General features: G+C 42.6%; 1 protein-coding gene across 3 annotated transcripts in view; it reads right to left on the bottom strand.

Moving 5' to 3' along the window:
- PHACTR3 (phosphatase and actin regulator 3) overlaps window positions 1–19175 on the bottom strand; it is a 267435-nt gene that overhangs the window by 74776 nt on the left and 173484 nt on the right. For all 3 annotated transcript variants that reach the window (XM_063146671.1, XM_063146652.1, XM_063146661.1), the window contains one exon: window positions 15065–15218. In XM_063146671.1, coding sequence (XP_063002741.1) covers window positions 15065–15218 — 154 coding nt within the window. The remainder of the gene's footprint in view (window positions 1–15064; window positions 15219–19175) is intronic.

The raw sequence follows: 19175 nt of genomic DNA, 5'->3' as shown, positions 1-19175 counted from the left end.
AACATTTGACACAGGACGGCCCTGGATTTCAGCACAGTGATTAGGGACTAATTCCCGTGGAACTCAGTGCGACCGGCTTCCGAATAAACATGCTTATGACTGAGCTTCACAGCTGTAGTCCTATCAACCCTTATTGGAAGTGTTACTTCCAGGTGAACATCCAGGAATGGGATGAATGTTTATATGTTAAATATTATCTGGCTTTGCCACATGCTTAGGGTCAGACTACTGAGCCTGATAGTTTTCTTTATTCCTGTGTAACTGCATGTGGTCCCGATTGGATCAGGACCAGTGCATGCTGAAAGGGAAGAATTAAACTTCCTCCTGGTTCCACGCACTCCCATTCCAATCTGATCTATAGGAGAGGAAGAAAACACATACCTTGTTTTACTCATGGGACGTGTGGAATTCTTTTTTGGGAGGAATGAGGAGTAGGGTAATCATATGGAAAGGAGGACAGGGCTCCTGTACCTTTAACAGTTGTATAGAAAAGGGTATTTCAGCAGGTGTCATTTGTATGCATGCAGCACCTGGTGAAATTCCCTCTTCATCACAACAGTTGAAGCTGGAGGAGTCCTGCCCTCTTTTGTATCTGGTCACTTCTGTATAGCTAGAGTATAGTATATGGAGTATAGCAAGATGATCACAGAAAGAGTACCTAGAGTACACTGAGAGCCAGTGTGGTGTAGTGGTTAAAGTGTTGGATGGGGAGTCAGGAGATCTGGGTTCTCATCCCCACTTAGCCATGGAAACCCACTGGGTGACTTTGGGCCAGTCACAGACTCTCAGCCCAACCTACCTCACAGGGTTGTTGTTTTGAGGATAAAATGGAGAGGAGGAGGATTATGTACACCCTCTTGGGTTCCTTTGAGGAAAAAAGGTGGGATATATGCAACAAACAAACAAATAAACAAAGGGGCCTTTGGTGACAACCTCAGTTATTGGTAAAAATTCATGTGGGAACAGTTTTGGGTTTGCCCCATGAAGCTGATTAGTGGGAGATTCAGGAAAGATAAAAGGAAGGACTTTTTCAGACTATGGAATTCACTAAGATGTGGCCCTCAATTTGGATGGCTTTAAAAGGGGGTTAGACAAATTGCTGGAGGAGAAGGCTCCTCGTCCTGATGGCTATGTGCTATCACCGGTAGTAGACACAGCATGCCTATAAACACCATTTACTGGGGAACATGGGCGGGAGGTTGCTGTTGCACTCATGCCCTGATTGTGGGTTTCCCCTGGGCAGCTGGTTGGCCGCTGTGCTCACAGAATGCCAGACTAGATGGACCCTTGGTCTGATCTAGCATGGCTCTTCTTATGTTCTGAGAAAAGTAGGTAGTTAAGAAGGTAGAGTAGAGACAGGTAGAGTAAAAAGATAGATAGGAGGTAGGAAGAGGGAGAGAAAGAGAAAGAAAGGGAACATCTACTGTAAGTTAATACCTGAATGTCTTGACGCCATGGCTGAGTACTACTTAATGCATCATATCTCCCTATGCAAATACTTGAACAAGCTCGACAGAACATGAAGTGTAAAATGCGGGTGTATAACCTTTTCTGGGAATCTCAACTAAGTGATAATGGAACATGTCTGGCGGTGGCTGTACAAATTGTCCTGCAAAAGCAATACTTGCCCTGTTAGTTCTTCTACAGTTAGCTAAATCTAATCAAATGGTCTTGTTTTTTTCCCTCCTCTCATCCCCTCCACTCTCACCACTTCATTTCTCTAGGGGTTTAGTTCATAGTTGTATAAAGGGGGGGTTGTGGCAGAATAATGTGAGCCCAGAATGCTAAAACGCACTCGTGGTAAATAATTGTAGTTACTAATGTTCTCCTTTTTTTTTTAACCTCTTGTCACAAAAGGCTCAATTCGTTTAGTGCCATTTAATGCCATTGAGGGTTCATTATCTCCACTCGGGGCACATAATGAAGGGTTTACACAGAAGGCCATGAGCTTTTAGTGGTAGAACTAAAGTAGCGTCTAGCAGACAATGGAGCATTACCAAAATGTGTGATGACCTTAGGCATCAGGGACTGAGGATTTAATTTGAGAGGAAGGCTACAGAGAGAGAAAAAGGATGAGTGAAGAAGAGAACCATTCCAGGGATGTCTGGGAGGGAAAAGGGTGCCATTGTTGCTACAGCAACCATTTCCTGGTTTATTTTACAAGAAAACAGAGAAGGTACCAGATGGAAAACACAACACATATCCTACAATGGGATGACACCAAGAAATAAGAAGCCCTAGTCATGCTTCCATTGACATTGACCCACTGGGATCCCCCTTCCATGACTTGATGGATAAAATCAGATCCAGAAGGATCCAGACAATTGGCCAATCCAAACTTCACTGGACTAATAACATATTGTAAACTGTTCAGTGTACCACAGAACTCAGTGGCATCTCTAAAGATCCTGAGATTATTGAAGTCAGCCTTCCCCTACTGGAAGCCTTCTAGATATGTTGGGAATACAACTCTCATCATCCCTAGCCAGCATGGCCAATGGCTGGGCATGATGGGAGTTGTAGTCCAACACATCTGGACGGCATTCAGCTTGGGCAAGGCTGATCTAAGTCCATGCAGCCTGTGGTGTTTCCAGTCCCCCAATTCAGAGACCTGGATGCAGGGCCCACATTTGGCCCTCCATGTGTCATGAAATCTGGAACCCAGATCTTGGCTTGCAAATTGCCCAGGAAAAATAATGTGACATCTCAAGCGAGACAGGCATGCCAAAACATTTCCTATGACTAAGCCGTCAACTTCATCTAAACACGAACATATCCTTCCATCTCGGTGTGCACAGTAGGGAGATCAGTTTGTGTTCTGGTACCCGCCACGCCGTTCCGGGGGGAAGTGGGATTTGCGAGTTGTTTGCAGAAGCCTCCATGCTTTTAATACAATGCACTGATCACTGCCCACACTTAGAAATCTGAGGGTGGTAGAGGCATGGCAGAGATGGGTTTCTCTAGAACACATGCCTGCCTGCCTCTCCTCCTGAAAATATTTCTCTCTCCTGTGATGCAGATATTAATCAAGATGCTTTAAAACAGCCTGACTCTATTTTGAATGGATGACTAGAGAGCAGAGTTCTTTCTGCATCACCGACACGAGTTCTACAATTGTGTGGGGCACCAATCCCAACCCGCTTGATAGTTGGGCTAATCCCTTCTCCTTCTCCTCTTCCTCTTCCTCCTCCTCCTCCTTTAGAAAATGGACATAAACTATCGAATCCTGTGCAGGACGAGGAAGTCAGTGAAACTCGGCCCAAGTCCTGGGCATGCTGCATTAATGAATGAATTGGATTACATACCACCCAACTGATAAATGTCCTTGGGGTGGTTTATAATCATAAATGCCCAAAATAACGGTAAAATAACAATGAACACAACAATGCAACCAATGGTGTGTTGTTGTTTTTAAAAAATCAAGCTATTAAAAACATTAAAAAAACCAGCAGTAAAACTGACAATAAAGACAGCAAATTAAAGATTAAACGCTGCCAGAAGAGGAAGGCCTTAGCCTGACATCTACATGTATACAATGAAAATGCGTGGCAGATCTCCATGGGAAGGGCATTCCACAAATGGGGGGCCACTCCAAAGAAGGCTCCTTCTCTGGCTGCAAACCCATATTAGAAGAATATACCCTTCTCATCTGTAAACTCTACATACAATATCTATTCTAATTACTGGTTGACCTTGCATGGCCAGTTTTATTCTAACAGAAGCATTTCTGTGGATATGCTGTAACTTTTCACTGACCTCTGAGCCTGCTATGGAAAAGACAAAATTTTACCATCTGAACTCAGGAAAGGCCAGCAACTCTTTCAGATGAGAAAGTTGGGGGAAATGGATGTTTGCTTACATGAAGTATTGTCTACATGTCCTGTTGGGACACAACATCTGTTCTCATGGGATGACAATGGCACTAGTCCTCACTGACTTCTCTACACTCTTTTTTGCTGCTACAAGCTAGAACTTTAAACAGGCAAGTTCCTGAACAATTCTTTAAAAGCTTTTCCAAATGTGTTTTGCTCACAACTACTGTGTATTTTTCTACGTTCTGTGCTCATACATCAAATGTGAATTATGTAGGAACTGCTTAAGATTTTGAAATAAAAGATGAAAAGACACGCCGGATCTCAGAGTCCTATATTTAAAAACTCGGTGTGTTACTACCAGGAATTCGATGGCTACAGTGATCTTGCAACAAATCTAACATCGCAACCAACGGTGCAGCCTAATAGATGGCACCTTCTTTACAATCTTTTATGCCTTCATTGCACTTTTACCCCGTCCGTTCATCAAGGAACTTTGGGCAGTATACATGATTCTCCCCTCCCTCATTTTATGATCATAACAACCCTGTGAGGGAATTAAGGCCAAGTGCGAATGATCAGCTGATGGTAACCCATCGGGCATACCTGGAGTTTGCCATCAACGCCTACTGTCCCATTATTTGTAAAGCTGAAGCTGGAATGTAGGATAAGCTTTCATGTCTTCCTATGGAACTGAAACTGCGCGCCTTAGCTTTTCATCAGCTACTAAATGCAATCTAATGGTGCTTTCTTAAGCCTCTCCCCATGTTCATGTTATACTTGTCAACCAGTTGGCAGGTCACCTAGTCAGTGATGCAGCCTTCCCTTCCCTTCTGTGCAGGCTTGGAACTTGCTATTTCCTTATCAAATTAAGTTGTCCAATGAAGGATTCTTTCTCCATCTTCCAATAGCTGAGGAAGTCCTAAAGCCAGAAAGCCAATGTGAGTTCTGAAAGACAGCTAATTTCCTTCCCAAACCCACACCATTCCAATAATCTCACACCATGACTGCCATCTCAGCGCTCATTTATTCCCATACAAGATGTTAATAAAAGCAGCATGGGTCCTGAACAGCCTGTAGAGTAGAATGTCTTACCAGCCATCTGTAGAAATTCCTGACCAGCTTTACAACCTGCCTCACGGGCAGCTCTGCCTCATCCGCCGCCGCCTGCAAAATGGCAACTTTCCATTCACCCACAACCGCCTACACTGGTTGTCCACTGTGTGAACAGAGGGCTGGACTAGATGGACCCATGGTCTGATCCAGCAGGGCTCTTCTTATGTTCTCAAAAATTCAGACTAAAGACTAACTGCAAAATAGTATGTAAATTCCATCTAAAAGGCAAGGAAGAATCAATAGGAACAAATAAGCACCAGATGGTTGAGCTATTGATTATCAAACATACCCCTGGGTTACACTGCACTGTTCCAACATGTGCAAGCTTATCTTCTTTCATTGTAAAAGAACAGAGCATCATCCTACGATTATACCAAAAAACATGAGTCAAACAAGCAGCACTTTGGAAACAAATGTGCCCCTGTAATCTCAGGACTAGGGGTGGCTCACATGTGGTGATGTCGCAAAAAGGGCAAGAAGAGCGTTGGGGTCCCTATTCTTCTTCATCTCCATCTTATCTGATATACAATGTTTGTTTCTTACTTGATGGGGATTTGCACAAGCTCTCAGTATGGTCGGTGTCATGTCTAGCTCTGCTCTCTTTGGGTTGGGGGAAGGTGTTTCAAGTGATCAATCAGAATCAGACTCTGAAGTAGAGAAGACGGCACCAGAAACATGCCAGATTATACCAGTGGAGGAGGTAGCTCTCACGAGCTCTTCATCAGCTGGGAATAAATCTCCTCCAGAGCTTATCTCCTCAAAGGTAAACAACACACAGTCAGTGAGAAGCCAGTATTCTTCCGTGGGGAGGGCACGGAGAGGTTAGTCGATCCTAGAGTACACTGCAGACTAAAATGGGCGGAGCTTAAGGAAGGTGAGAGAAAGTTGGCCTGGCTGGCATCTCGTCAGAAGCTGCAACACAACCAGTCTCTCTGAAGTTAACGCATTTTGGGAAAGGGCTTTCCATTCTTTATCAAAGGACAATTGTCTCACTTAGTTCACATAGTTTTGCCTAGAGGAGAGTTCCTAGAGATTAGACTCCCTTCAGGTGGGAAGAGATGTTTATTGCTTGAATAAAGCTTTGTGGATTACTTGGCAGCCCTCGTTATTGTCTCCGAAGAAGATGGGAGGTCTTGAAAAACCCAACTGTGGGGGGTAGCTTGACATCTTCCACATAGGAGAGACTCAGGTGTCTATTTCAGATGAGTTGGAGGGACAAGAAATATGAGGCATGGGGCTCCCTCTGCAATATGGTCACATTCCAAGAAACACCAAGTTTATTAGAGACAATAATTTGCTTGTAATTTGATGTGGAGTTGTAGTAAAGTAAGTTCTCAACAGTTGGCTGGACAACAGTTAGACATGAGTGAGTTCTCCAAAGCTTGTGATGAGGGGGATTGGGAGAACAACCTGTCTTCAGTTGCCCCTTCTGTCGAGCAGCGGTGGCAGCAGGAACAGCACTGGAGTGTGGTTGAGTGTGTATGTGTCTGGGGAGGTGGGGCATTCCTTTCCTTACCTTCTTTCCTGGCCATTGCCCTGCCATGCTGAGTAGCAGCACACCCAAGTGTGAACTCATGGGACTGCTGAACCTGCATAAGAACTATGCCATGTTCTTCTGGCTTTGTATCCTAGTGCAGTGCTACCTGGGATGACAGGACAATAGAGAAGGAGAGGGACACCTGCCATCCTCTCCCCACATATGGCCATCGGTTCTTCCTACCACAAGCACTTGGCAAGAAAGCACATAGAGGGAAACATGATAGAGGGGTACAAAATTATACATGGTGTGCAGAATGTGGATGGGGAGACATTTTTCTTCCTCTCCCATAATACTAGAACCCAGTGTCTTTCTTGAAGCTGATTGGTGGGAGATTCAAGACAAAGTTCTTCACACATCACATAGTCAAACTATGGAATTTGCTACCACAAGGTGTAGTGATGGTCTCCACTTTGGATGGCTTTAAAAGGGGGGTTGATAAATTCCTGAAAAAGAAGGCTATCAATGGCTACTGGCCCTGATAGCTATGTGCTACTTCCAGTAGCAAGAGGCAGTAAGCATATATATATAACAATTTCCGGGGAACATGGATGGGAGGGTGATGTGGGGTCATGGTCAACAGCTGGTTGGTCACTGTGTGAGCAGAATGATGGGCTAGATGGACCCTTGGTCTGATTCAGCAAGGCTCTTCTTATGTTCTTAATGTGTTGTGGGGTGGTCTTTGGGGAATGATGAGGAGTGTTGGTAGGGAGAGGAGTGGGGGAGGTAATACACCTTCTCAGGAACAGGTTCTGAACTAGGAAAGTATTGGAGGGCTTAAAAACCCACTTCTTGTTTGAGTCAGGCTTTTACAAGCTCCCCAAATTCATATATGAATCAGAGAATTTTGTTGGCATCTCTACTAACGACATACATATACTGCAATGGTATGATTGCCCAACTGTCTATGTCACTGATGGATGAGTAAAGCCAAAGGCCTATCTTCTAGTCCAGCATCCTGTTTCGCTGAAGGCAGCCAGATGTCTCTGGGAAACCCACAAGCATGACAGGAAAGCAATATCCCCCTCTCCCATTGCTATTCCCCATCAACTGGTATCCAGAGGTCTTGAGCCTCTAATCCTGGAGGTAGCGTAAAGCCATCAGAACTAGTAGTCACTGTATCCCCCATGAATTTGTCTAGCTCCCTTTCATAGCCTCTTAGCTGGTGACCATCGCCACATCTTGTGGCAGAAAATTCCATTTAAAGTACAGTACTGGCTCCAGGTTTTGGAGGATCCTTGAACAAGGGGGTCCCCCCTCCCTCAGTGAGTTTATCTTCTCACCACCATTGTCAGCAGGTGCTATTTCTCCTCCTCCTCCTCCTCCTCTTTCACATTATTTCTACCACTTGTTTTCTTGTCAGGCAGAGAACCAGCGAGCAGGTAGGCAATGGCATCACTTCCTGCTCCTTCACCACCACCGTTGTGTGGGACAGAGCGAGAGGCGGATGAACAAGCAGGTTGAAATGGTGAACAGGAGCAGCAGCTCCAGGGGGTTCTTGTCAGTAGGTCTCCTACGGAGGTACGGGCCCTTGGCGGGGGCCCAAGCACACCTACTCTTAATGCCAGCCCTGTTTAGTTAGGTAGCATGTGAAGCGGTGCCTTTTGTTTGTTCTGAATCTTCCACTGAACAGATTCACTGGATGCCCCCAACTTTTTGTAATCTTTCTTCCCTTCTGCCTTAACGCTTTGCCAGCAACACAAGAAGCTTCCACACCAACACAGCTAGAGGCAGGGAAGGTCTTTGGGATTTAGAACGCTTGGCTCCAGAATCCTCAGCCTTTCCTTGCTCATTAGCATTCCTCAAAAAAGGCCCAACACCTGAGGATTGGTAGGGCCCTGAAATCAAGCAAATATTTCTTTGAGAGACTTATTCACATATTTAATATTTAATCAACTGGAAGAAGAGGGGGTTGATTCTCCGCAAGCCTTCCTCAATTAGTCTCCCGCAGTTCCAGCAGCCGAGCAGTGCGTGGGAGGCCTCAACAGAGATTCCCCACCCACCCCGACAAGCCACAGCTAAAATATTCATGCTTGCAAATTTATCCAAATTTAGATTTGCATTTTAATGAGCCATTTGACTTATGATTTCCCTGTAATGAATTCTTTGTTTGCCCAATATAGAGAGAGCTACACAGCTGAGGCTCTTTCTACACCTAAGGATTATCCCAGGAAAATGGAGGGATCGTCCCTGCCTGCTCCCGGGATCCCCTGGGTGTCATTTGGATGCACAGGGATGATCCCGGGACAATCCTGGGGGGAAAGGCAGGTGTAGAAAAGGCCTGAGTCTCTTACACTTGGCTCACACTCATTTACCAATTTACAGGATTTCTCTAAATGCAAAGCACAGTCCCAGAGATGACAGACCGTTCTAGCACTGGGAAATGAAAACCAGAAGAGCAGGGCCAGATCTACACCAAGCAGGATATAACACTTTGAAAGCGGTTTGAAAATGGTAAATGGAAAGCGTCATGGGCCCCAACAGTTGTCACTACTGTTATAAAGCAGGAGTGTAGATCCTGTCCAGGTATGTTATGGTGGAACTACCCAGGATTTTTATTTATTTATTTATTTATTTATTTATTTATTTATTTATTTATTTATTGCACTTATATACCGCTCCCATAGCCAGGGCTCTCTGGGCGGTTTACAGACATTCTAAAATTAAGATAAAAACGAGTATACAAAATTTAAAATTCTAAAACACAGAACATACGCACATAAAGCATTAAAAACCGTTAAAAAAACCTAAACATGTGGGTGATTAAGATGTGCCGCCATACGCCTGGGCAAAGAGGAAAGTCTTAACGTGGCGCCGGAAAGACAGCAGCGTTGGTGCCAGGCGAGCCTCATCAGGGAGATCATTCCACAGTCTGGGGGCCACCACCGAAAAGGCCCTGTCCCTCGTTGCCACACTCCGAGCCTCTCTCGGAGTAGGCACTCGGAGGAGGACCTTAGATGTTGAACGTAGTGACCGGGTATATTCATGTCGGGAGGATGTGCTAGTTATTCTATGCACAGGGAAATGTTCAAATCAGAACAGCAAACAAACAAACAAAAACTGTCCTTCTGCCCTCCTATCTCACTAAACTCTATCTAAAATGATTTCTAGGCCATCTTTAAGGGCAAAACCCTCTCAAACTCCTCCGTGAAATCTGAAGTGATACAGTCCATGAAGGACATTTCCTTTGCGATTTTGCTGAGTATGTAAAATATTTATTTATTATTTATTTATAATATTTATATACCACTCCCCATTTAAAATTTTGGAGCAGTGTACAAGATAAAATAAAATAAAAACAGCATAAAACACTTTAAAATAGATTTTAAAAGAAGCAAAATGTACAGTGAACCATGGCGGGTCATTAAGGAAAGGCTTCCTAGAATAATGACGTTTTCAGGAGGTGCCAAAAGGAATACAAAGTTGGCACCTGCCTGACTTCCAGAGGCAGGGAATTCCATAGGAATTCACGATTTTGCTGAGTTTTGGCATGAGCATTCATGACAATAGCCCTATGTCAATAGATGAATTATGTTCGTTGGAAAGGGAAGTAGAGGGTGTATATGCACACAAGAGCTGAGAAATGAGGTAGAATAACTTAAAGCTAGGTAAATAAAGTGAGAACTAAAAATGACAGGAATATAAAAAGACAACGAAATAGAAAAAAAAGACACATGATTGTGTCTATCTATGTACGCAGGTGTATCAGTGCAAACTCTAGATCTCATGAAGAGTAGGCTAACTTACACTGGCTTCTGAAAAATTCCCTTCTATCTCCTTCCCCACCAGGCCTCCCTGCTGCCCCTTTCCCAGATTTACCCTGTCATGGGGTGGTGGAGGATAGGTTGGTGGTGAAGATTAGGGTTGTGCTCTGCTTCGGCTCCGAATTCCGAACCGAAGCAGGCCGATTCAGACCAGATCCAGAGCAGGTCAGGAACAGCCCAATTCTAACCAAAGTGGGTTTGCTTGGTCTGAAGTGCTTTGGACCAATCAGGACAGCTGTCCGCCCTGGTCCCGTTGGAGGAGTGCCTGCAGCCATTGCTATCTTTGGTCGTAGCTAGACCTAAGGTTTATCCCAGGATTGTCCTGGGGTCAAACCTGTTCATCTAAGTGCCACACAGGGCATCCAGTGCTCAGGCAGGGACGAAGTCTAGCTATGGCCTTAGAGGAAGTTGCAATTTTCTTTTAAAACAGTGACTCCTCTTCTTACAGAAATTCAACATTATGTAAATAGTGACTATAAGGGTAATTAATAATAATAATAATAATAATAATAATAATAATTTATTTCTTACCCGCCTCTCCACTTGGATCAAGGCGGGGAACAACAGTGAATATGAAACACATAAAAACTGATTAAAAACATAGTATACATGATTAAAACATCCTTAAAACATCCTAAGAACATTCTAAAACTTCACTGGATAGGCCTGCCAGAATAGATCAGTCTTTATTGCTTTTTTAAATGCTAAAAGACAAGTTGACGAATCTCCTCTGGCAGGCCATTCCACAGTCTGGGAGCACGTATTTCCCAATTTATGCCTATAAAGTTGGATACATGATGGCCTTAGGTCCGCCATGTATGCATATACACAACTTTTAATTTCCAGAAGAATAGGAGTTGAAAACAGCAACTCCCTTAAAGATGCTGGTAGCTGTGGGTGTTTCTTTGATGGGTCCAGGACTCCAGGAAGGAACAGGTGGCTTGCGTGGGTGGGTGGTGAGGGTACGTGGCTGGGTGGGTGGGGTGGCTCAGCGAGGAGGTGATTCAAATGTCCAAATCCCACTTCAGAGTCCAAAGTGGGTCAGACTGGGTCCAAATCAGGCCGAGGTGGGTTGGGGCCAATTCAGAAACTCTGAATCGGCCTCCAAAGCAGGTTCAGGAGTCCATGCACAGCCCTAGTGGGAATGGCTCCCAGTAACACAGGGCTTGGCTTTAAAGTCTGGATGCTCCCCTGTTGCTATGGGTAAGGCATAGGAAATGAAGTTTCCCATGCTTCCCAGCTCAATGGACCGAGCTGGGAAGCACTAGAAACTATGGCCTAAGGTTTATTCTAGGATTGTCCTGGGGTCAAACCTGTTCATCTAAGTGCCACACAGGGCATCCAGCGCTCAGGCAGGGATGAACCCGTGATGATCCTGGGATAAACCTTAGGTCTAGCTACGGCCTATATTTCCCAAGCTTTTCTAGATGTAATGGAGGAGCGTCCAGGCCTTAAGCTTGAGGCCAATGCTACCGAGAGGTCATTCTATGGATGTTACTTAACAGAGTATGTAAGTATGTGAAAAGCAGGAGGGAACAGGAAGAGTTCCAGGCTGCATTTCATTCCCAATGACACCATCAGAATGCATTGGGGCATTACCTTATAGCCATCGCTCCATGGTAAAGCACCTGCTTTCCATGCAGAAGGCTCCAGGTGTAATTCCCGGTGGCTCTAGGTAGGGCTATAAAAGAACCCTATCTGAAATCCTGGAAAGTCACTGCCAATAGTACCGGGCTACAATTTAGCAGTGGTTAGTCTGACTCAAAATAAGACAGCTTCCTATGTTCCAAACCCAAAATGGAGTTTAAATAAGCTTATTTGGGTCAGTTCCAAACCAAGTCCAAATTAACTGACATAAAATAGGCCCATTCCAAACTGAGCTGGGGGAAGGCTCAGCCAACACTAACTCCATATTAGTCCATGTTAGACAAAGCTTCTGTTTATTTATTTTTAAATGAAAATGAGCACGTCGAAGAAATGAGAATTGCGTTAAAATTAGATCAGCACAAACAGAAGGCATTGCAGATGGTTAGAAGACAAGTTTAGAAGCAACACTTTGGTTTGTTGGGACCAGGTTACCAACTATTTAATGGGAACATACAGTTGATTCACGCTGTGTAATCTATTCATAATTTCGTATAAACTGCTGAACAGCAGAATGACTGAAATCCAAGTCACTGGCCATTGAGAGGAAATCATAGAATAGTAGAGTTGGAAGGGACCTATAAGGCCATCGAATCCAACCCCCTGCTCAATACAGGAATCCACCTTAAATAGGGTGACCATATGAAAAGGAGGACAGGGCTCCTGTATCTTTAATAGTAATGTAGAAAAGGGAATTACAGCAGGTGTCAATTGAAGTGGGTGAACTTCCCTCTTCATCACAACAGTTAAAGCTACACTAGCTATAGAAGAGTGGCCAGATACAAAAGAGGGCAGGGCTTCTGCAACTTTAACTGTTGTGATGAAGAGAGAATTTCACCTTCTTCAATTGACACCTGCTGAAATTCCCTTTTCTATATTACTGTTAAAGATACAGGAGCCCTGTGCTCCTTTTCATATGGTCACCCTACCTTAAAGCATCCCTGACTGACAGAATGTCTGTCCAGCTTTCTCTTGAAGGCCGGTAGTGCGGGAGAGCGCACAGCCTCCCTAGGGAATTGATTCCATTGTCATACCGCTCTAACAATCGGAAAGTTTTTCCTGATGTCCAGACGGAATCTGGCTTCCTGTGACTTGAGCCCATTAATCCATGTCCTGCACACTGATTGATCGAGAAGAGATCCTGGCCCTCCTCCATGTGACAACCTTTCAAGTAGTTCAAGAGTGCTATCATGTCTCCCCTCAGTTTTCTCTTCGCAAGGCTAAACATGCCCAGTTCTTTCAGCCTGACTTCATAGGGCTTTGTTTCCAGACCCCTGATCATGCTTGTTGCCCCCACAAGCCCCCCCCCCCCAGCTTGTCTGTGTCCTTCTTGAAGTGTGGTACCCAGAACTGGATGCAATACTCAAGATGAGGCCCAATCAGTGCCAAATGGAGGGGAACCAATCATGGTTTTGAGTCCATATATTGAACAGTTCCTCAACCATGTGAGCATGGATCTGCAGCATTTGGGCCAGGAGCCCACATCCTTTGTGGGGGAGAGTTTGCTTCCTCATTGCTCTTCTATGTTTGTCTTTGGCTATCTCTATCACAGCTTCTGACTGACATGTTATGGTGGTAGTAACTTTGCCCAATTTTACAAAGAGCAACCAACTCTCCCTGTCTTCAGAATCTACTTAGAACAGGTGGAGAAGAAGTTCACACATCATCAGCTTTCAAGCACTTTTCGTGTGGGATGGGTTTCTTGGAACAGGCATGTCTTGGAAACACCCACACAGTTGTTAGGGTGACACCAAACATACAGGCTTGCAACTCCAGTAATGCCTTGCATGTGTGTGAAGTCACACGCAGAACAGATGGAGTTTTATGACACCTGGCATTATCTCAAACAAAATGTTTTCAGTGGAGACAGGTTCAAATATTCAACTGCTTATCATTGAGTGAGATGATACCAGTTGAAGGATATGTACAGTATGTGTGAACAACCCCCAGTTTAGGAGATCAGATGAGCACATTTGATACCTGCAGTGTACACAGTCAGATAATAAAGTCTGTGCAGGATCCTCCACTCGCAGTACTCTCAGCCAGTGCAGGACTTCGGATTAGATGGATCAAACAGGGGCCTTGTGCAGGTCACAACCCTTCCAGAAACAAGCATTTCTGTGCATTTCGGTGCTTGCCCCTGGAAGTGCTACATTGTGGCCACCAGTGTTACAAGTTGAGCATGCACCACCACCACCAGGCCTAGGCTGCCAACACAAGGCGCCCATTGGATCCAACCAAGGACACTTAAAGTATCCCAACTATGAGAACAAGAGAGGAGGAGGAGGTATGGGTTGCTTCTCACTGCAAAAAGCAGTCTTGAAATGATTTACCCACACAAATGCAAAATCCATAATTAATATAATAAGATCCCTCTCCCAAATCAATATAAACCATAATCAGCCCAATAATACATACAAAATACATACAAAAAAAATACATACAAAAAAAAAATCCAATATGAAGTGTTCATTAACAATACATACATTCTTCCCACCCACAGAGAGCCTAGAAGGAACATCGCAAAACAGACCACAACAATTGGGTCATAACTAATGTCCACATAGTTGGGGAAATAAGTATGATTTTGCCTAGTGCCAAAAAAAAATAAAAAATAAAAAATGACAGTCTTGGCACCGGGCAAGCTTCCTTGGGGAGACCATTGCATAAACACGGGGCTGTCACAGAAAAGGCCCTGTTCCTGAACTGCCACACCTCTGAGTTTCTCTTCAACTTGCCCAAAGGCCATGCCAACCCTACCACATTGGATCAACAGAAATGTTCAGATTCTGAGTTATTCACATGTATTTCAAATTTGGCACTCAAATTTCGAATCCAAAGTCTGAAATGTTAGATTTTGCCACAGTTCAATCCCTTCACCTCACCAATAAACACTGCCTGCCTTCTGATTCAACTCTAGAACAGGGAAATGTGGGAGAGAGAAGTTAAGAGAGCCTTCCATTTCCAAAGCTATCAGTTTTAGGAGTCTGGAAACTCTTCATTGTAAAATGATTGACAAGGGTTTTACTTCCAAAGTCCCAACAGTTGAACTTAAGAACAATGAGACCAGGCTCAGGACTGCTGAGAATTTTTGATGTACAACAGGAACTGGACAAAATGCACGTGCACTTCAAGGCAACGGTCAGAGCTGGCCGTTCTACCTCCCCAGCCTTGCTCTAAACGTGACTTACTTGGATAGTTTCATTTCAATTTGCTGCCGGATCTCCTGTCTCTCTTCATCGGTCCTCCTTGGGAAGATGTTCCTATCTTCCAGCTCCTGTTTGCTTGGCCTGTTCCGCAATTTCACTGCCAGCAACTCTTTCTTGCATTTTCTTGGCAACGTACCTGGAGCGCATATTGAAAAATAACGTGAACGTGTGAGAGAGGCTGTTACTAAAATAGGCAAAGGGACATTACTTATTGGATCAAGTTGTCTCGCGAAACAGAAATGCAGCTGTGGGTTCCTCAGGGATCTTCTGCAGGCAGATCATGGGGCCTTTCACTTGGGGGGGAAGGAGAGGACCTTATGGGAACAACAGAAAGGAGAGTACTGACTCAAGAAGGGAGAGTGGGGACTCCTAAATGGACTACTAAGAATTTGTTTACGTGGTCCACTACATTTCAAGTCCTGTGACTCTTCTTCAGGGGCAGACCATAAGTAAAGTCGTGCATAAACCATGTAGCAAATCAAATCAGTCAATGTGAACTTTCACAATTGTCTTAGCATGGATCAGCTTGCATGCTGTTATTCTCGTAGTTGCCATTGGAGAAGAGCTGGAAGACGTGAAAAGTTCTAGGCCAGATAAAACATTGGCAATGCACCACTGAGGTCTCCTCTCTTTTCTTCCTCTGAGCTATGACATCCAGCATCCTTAAGCCAGGGCTCAACCTTACCCTAAAACAATCAACCTGGTGGCAAATTCCAGGCGATTCTTTACATCAGTGTCTAGCATATGTATATTTTGTTCATTTTTATTCTAGAGTAGTCACAGTGGGCTGGCACAGATTTTTAAATCCCTTCATAGTCCCCCACGTCAGGGTCCCTATCTGAATCAGCCCCCATGCGCCTACTCTAAAGTAAATATGAAAACAAAAATCACATACAGTACCTATTAATTATAGATTAAAAGTAATGCTTGTTTTGTCTCTGACTGTCATTATATATATATATATATATATATATATATATATATATTTCTATCCCATACTAGAGAAGGTGGAGAAGGATGATGTAATTTTATTTTTTTTAATGTTTGTTTGTTTGTTTGTTTGTTTATTTATTTATTTATTTATTTATTTATTATATTTCTATACCACTCCATGGCTGAAGCTATCTGTGTGGTTCACAAAGATTAATATAGGTCCTAGAAATGTTTGAGAACATCTGTCTTGTTCCAGGATCTGTAGCTATGCCTGGAAACCCAAAGTATTAATTCATCAGAAAGCTCATCACTGGGGAGGCACCTAATTGGGCAGAGAAATTTGAGAGGCCCGAGTGAGAACAAAAAAGATCCCTTTATGAAATCTATGTAACTTAAAGTATAACACTCACACACACACCCCAAGGCCACAGCTAGACCTAAGGTTTATCCTGGGATCATCCAGGGTTCGCCCCTGCCTGAGCACTGGATCCCCTGTGTGTCACCTAGATGAACAGATTTGACCCCTGGATGATCCAGGGATAAACCTTAGGTCTAGCTATGACCCAAATGTCAGTACAAGATCCAGCTCTCAAAATTGACCTGCAAGCAAGTCCCAATGCCACAGTTTCTCAGGAGTAAATCCATGAATGGTGGTGCAGGAAGATCTCCACAGTGGGCTGCATTTGATCCTAGACCCAAATGCCTCCCCAAAAATTCCTATATACTGAGGAGAAGTACCCCCCCCCTTTTTTTAAGGATGACAATTTAGAAATATTTCAGAATATTTGGCAGGGACTTTCTCCAACTATTTCAAGATTAATAATGTTACTTTTAGGCTGTGATCCTATTCACACTGACTGACATTGAAGTCAATGGGAGTTACGTCTGAGTAGACATGTATAGGATTGCGCTGCTGAAAATATCCACCAACTGCTTTTGTATCTGCATGATTATGGGTTCTCTCTTCATTCTTTTTGTTTATTTCAATATGTGCATTTCTATTGCTTAACTGATTATTGTCATTCAAAATGTTCCTAACTTAGGTGTTCTCCTTGGTGGAGGCCAGGATAGGTGGACTTATGGGGAGGGAAGGGGCAACTAGGGTGATAGCGGCTGTGGGTAAAAGAGAAAATTGTAATTTGTTTCAAACTATACTAAAATAAAAGTGTATAATCATCATCGTTAATCATCATCACCATCATCACCAGTAGTAATAATAATTCCACTAAATTGAATGAGTTAGATCCAGACTTAGTCATACATAGAGAAGACATGAGTAGAAGTAGAAATGGCTAACTTAAGTCCCAATGATTTCAATGGGTGTACTCCAGATCCAAGCCAATGTGCTCAGACCATTATTATCATTATCATCATCATCATCATCATCATCATCTGTCTTTTCATGTTCTAGATGAACATGATGGTCTTTGTGAAGTCATGTAGTCTTTTACTGATTTGGAAATTTTCTGACTATTGAACGTGTTTTAAGTATGAATGCTTTCTGGATGTTGGCATAGATGTATTTTGGTAGGCCCACTTTCTGAAGATTTTCTGTAAAAAAATATATGATGTGATGCTGCTGACTGAAGTGACTAACAGAATATGTTATTATTATTTATTTACTTATTTATTTTATTTATTACATTTTTATACCGCCCAATAGCCGAAGCTCTCTGGGTGGTTCATTATTATTATTATTATTATTATTATTATTATTATTATTATTATTGCATGAGCATGCCAGAAGAACCCTTCCAGGTAAAATCATCAGAATTCTGCACCACTGCAATCTGAAATCTTAAAAATTCATCAGCCAATGTTATCAATTTTTTTAACAGCAGCAAAGATGATAATAGCCAAGAACTGGAAAAATAGAAAACAAATTGTTATTTAAGAATGGTTTACTAAAGTGTGGCAAATTGCACAATTATTGAAAATTAGTGAAGTAGTGAGATTAAGAGATGGCAGACAGCAGATTTATAGAGGAATGGAAACCTTTTATTGATTATTGGAAAAATAATTATGATAGAGAAATTAATATATATATTCTTGTTTTACTATATAATAAAACATTGCTTGGGAGATTTGTGATATTCTGATCTTATGTACTCTCTAATGTATTTAGTTCAGGTTACATTTAATTTATTTTGGGATGTTTTATGTAGTGTTATGAAAATTTTACTTATTTGATACAAAATTTACTTAATTTATTCTTAGATATTAATAGGTGTGTTATGCTGAGTGGTTTTTTTTGTTATTATTATTATTATTATTATTATTATTATTATTATTATTTATTTATATAGCACCATCAATGTACATGGTGCTGTACAGAGTAAAACAGTAAATAGCAAGACTCTGCCGCATAGGCTTGGTTCAATAGCTGAAATAATTGACAGTGTGTAAAGAATATGTTGTATGGCAGTATGTTGTATATTTTTTGTTGAAATAAATAAAGCATTGAAACCTGGGGGGGAAAGAGAAAAGAATTCTGCACCACTGTACCATCTGTTCTTAAATGCCAGTTATGTTTTCTCCGCCAGTGTCCAATGAATGCAGTGCCACCCAGTGTACAGAATGAAAAGTGAAACTCACACAGAGATCTTGAACAATTGAACAGGCACTGGAAAGTCATAAGGGCTGTGATCCATCTATCTCTTCCTCACCTCTGTGGTTTAATTAATGAATCCCAAGGCCTCTAAGTTATAAGCATCACTATGAGGTCTGTCAAATCCGTTATGTGCAATAAGTAGGATAGATTATTATTCATACCTACAATTTAATTAAAACTCTTCTCAAGTGCACACACACTGTAATTTTGCAGAGTCTCAGAGAATATCCAAGAACAGTTGTTATCTTAAGACATGTCAATGCCACACCTGGTCTATTATTATTATTATTATTATTATTATTATTATTATTATTATTATTATTATATTTCTTACCCTCCTCTCCATTTGGATCAAAGCGGAGAACAGCAATAAGTTTAAAATACATAAAACTGAATTAAAAACATAGTATACATTATTAAAACATCCTAAAAACATCCTATGAAAAGGAGGACAGGGCTCCTGTATCTTTAACAGTTGCATAGAAAAGGGAATTTCAGCAGGTGTCCTTTGTATATATGGAGAACCTGGTGAAATTCCCTCTTCGTCAC

Source organism: Elgaria multicarinata, chromosome 1 (genome assembly GCF_023053635.1).
Source record: "Elgaria multicarinata webbii isolate HBS135686 ecotype San Diego chromosome 1, rElgMul1.1.pri, whole genome shotgun sequence".
NCBI classification, from domain to species: Eukaryota; Metazoa; Chordata; class Lepidosauria; order Squamata; family Anguidae; genus Elgaria; species Elgaria multicarinata.
The sequence above is the reverse complement of the archived record's forward strand: the minus strand, read 5'-3'. Positions and strand labels throughout refer to the sequence as shown.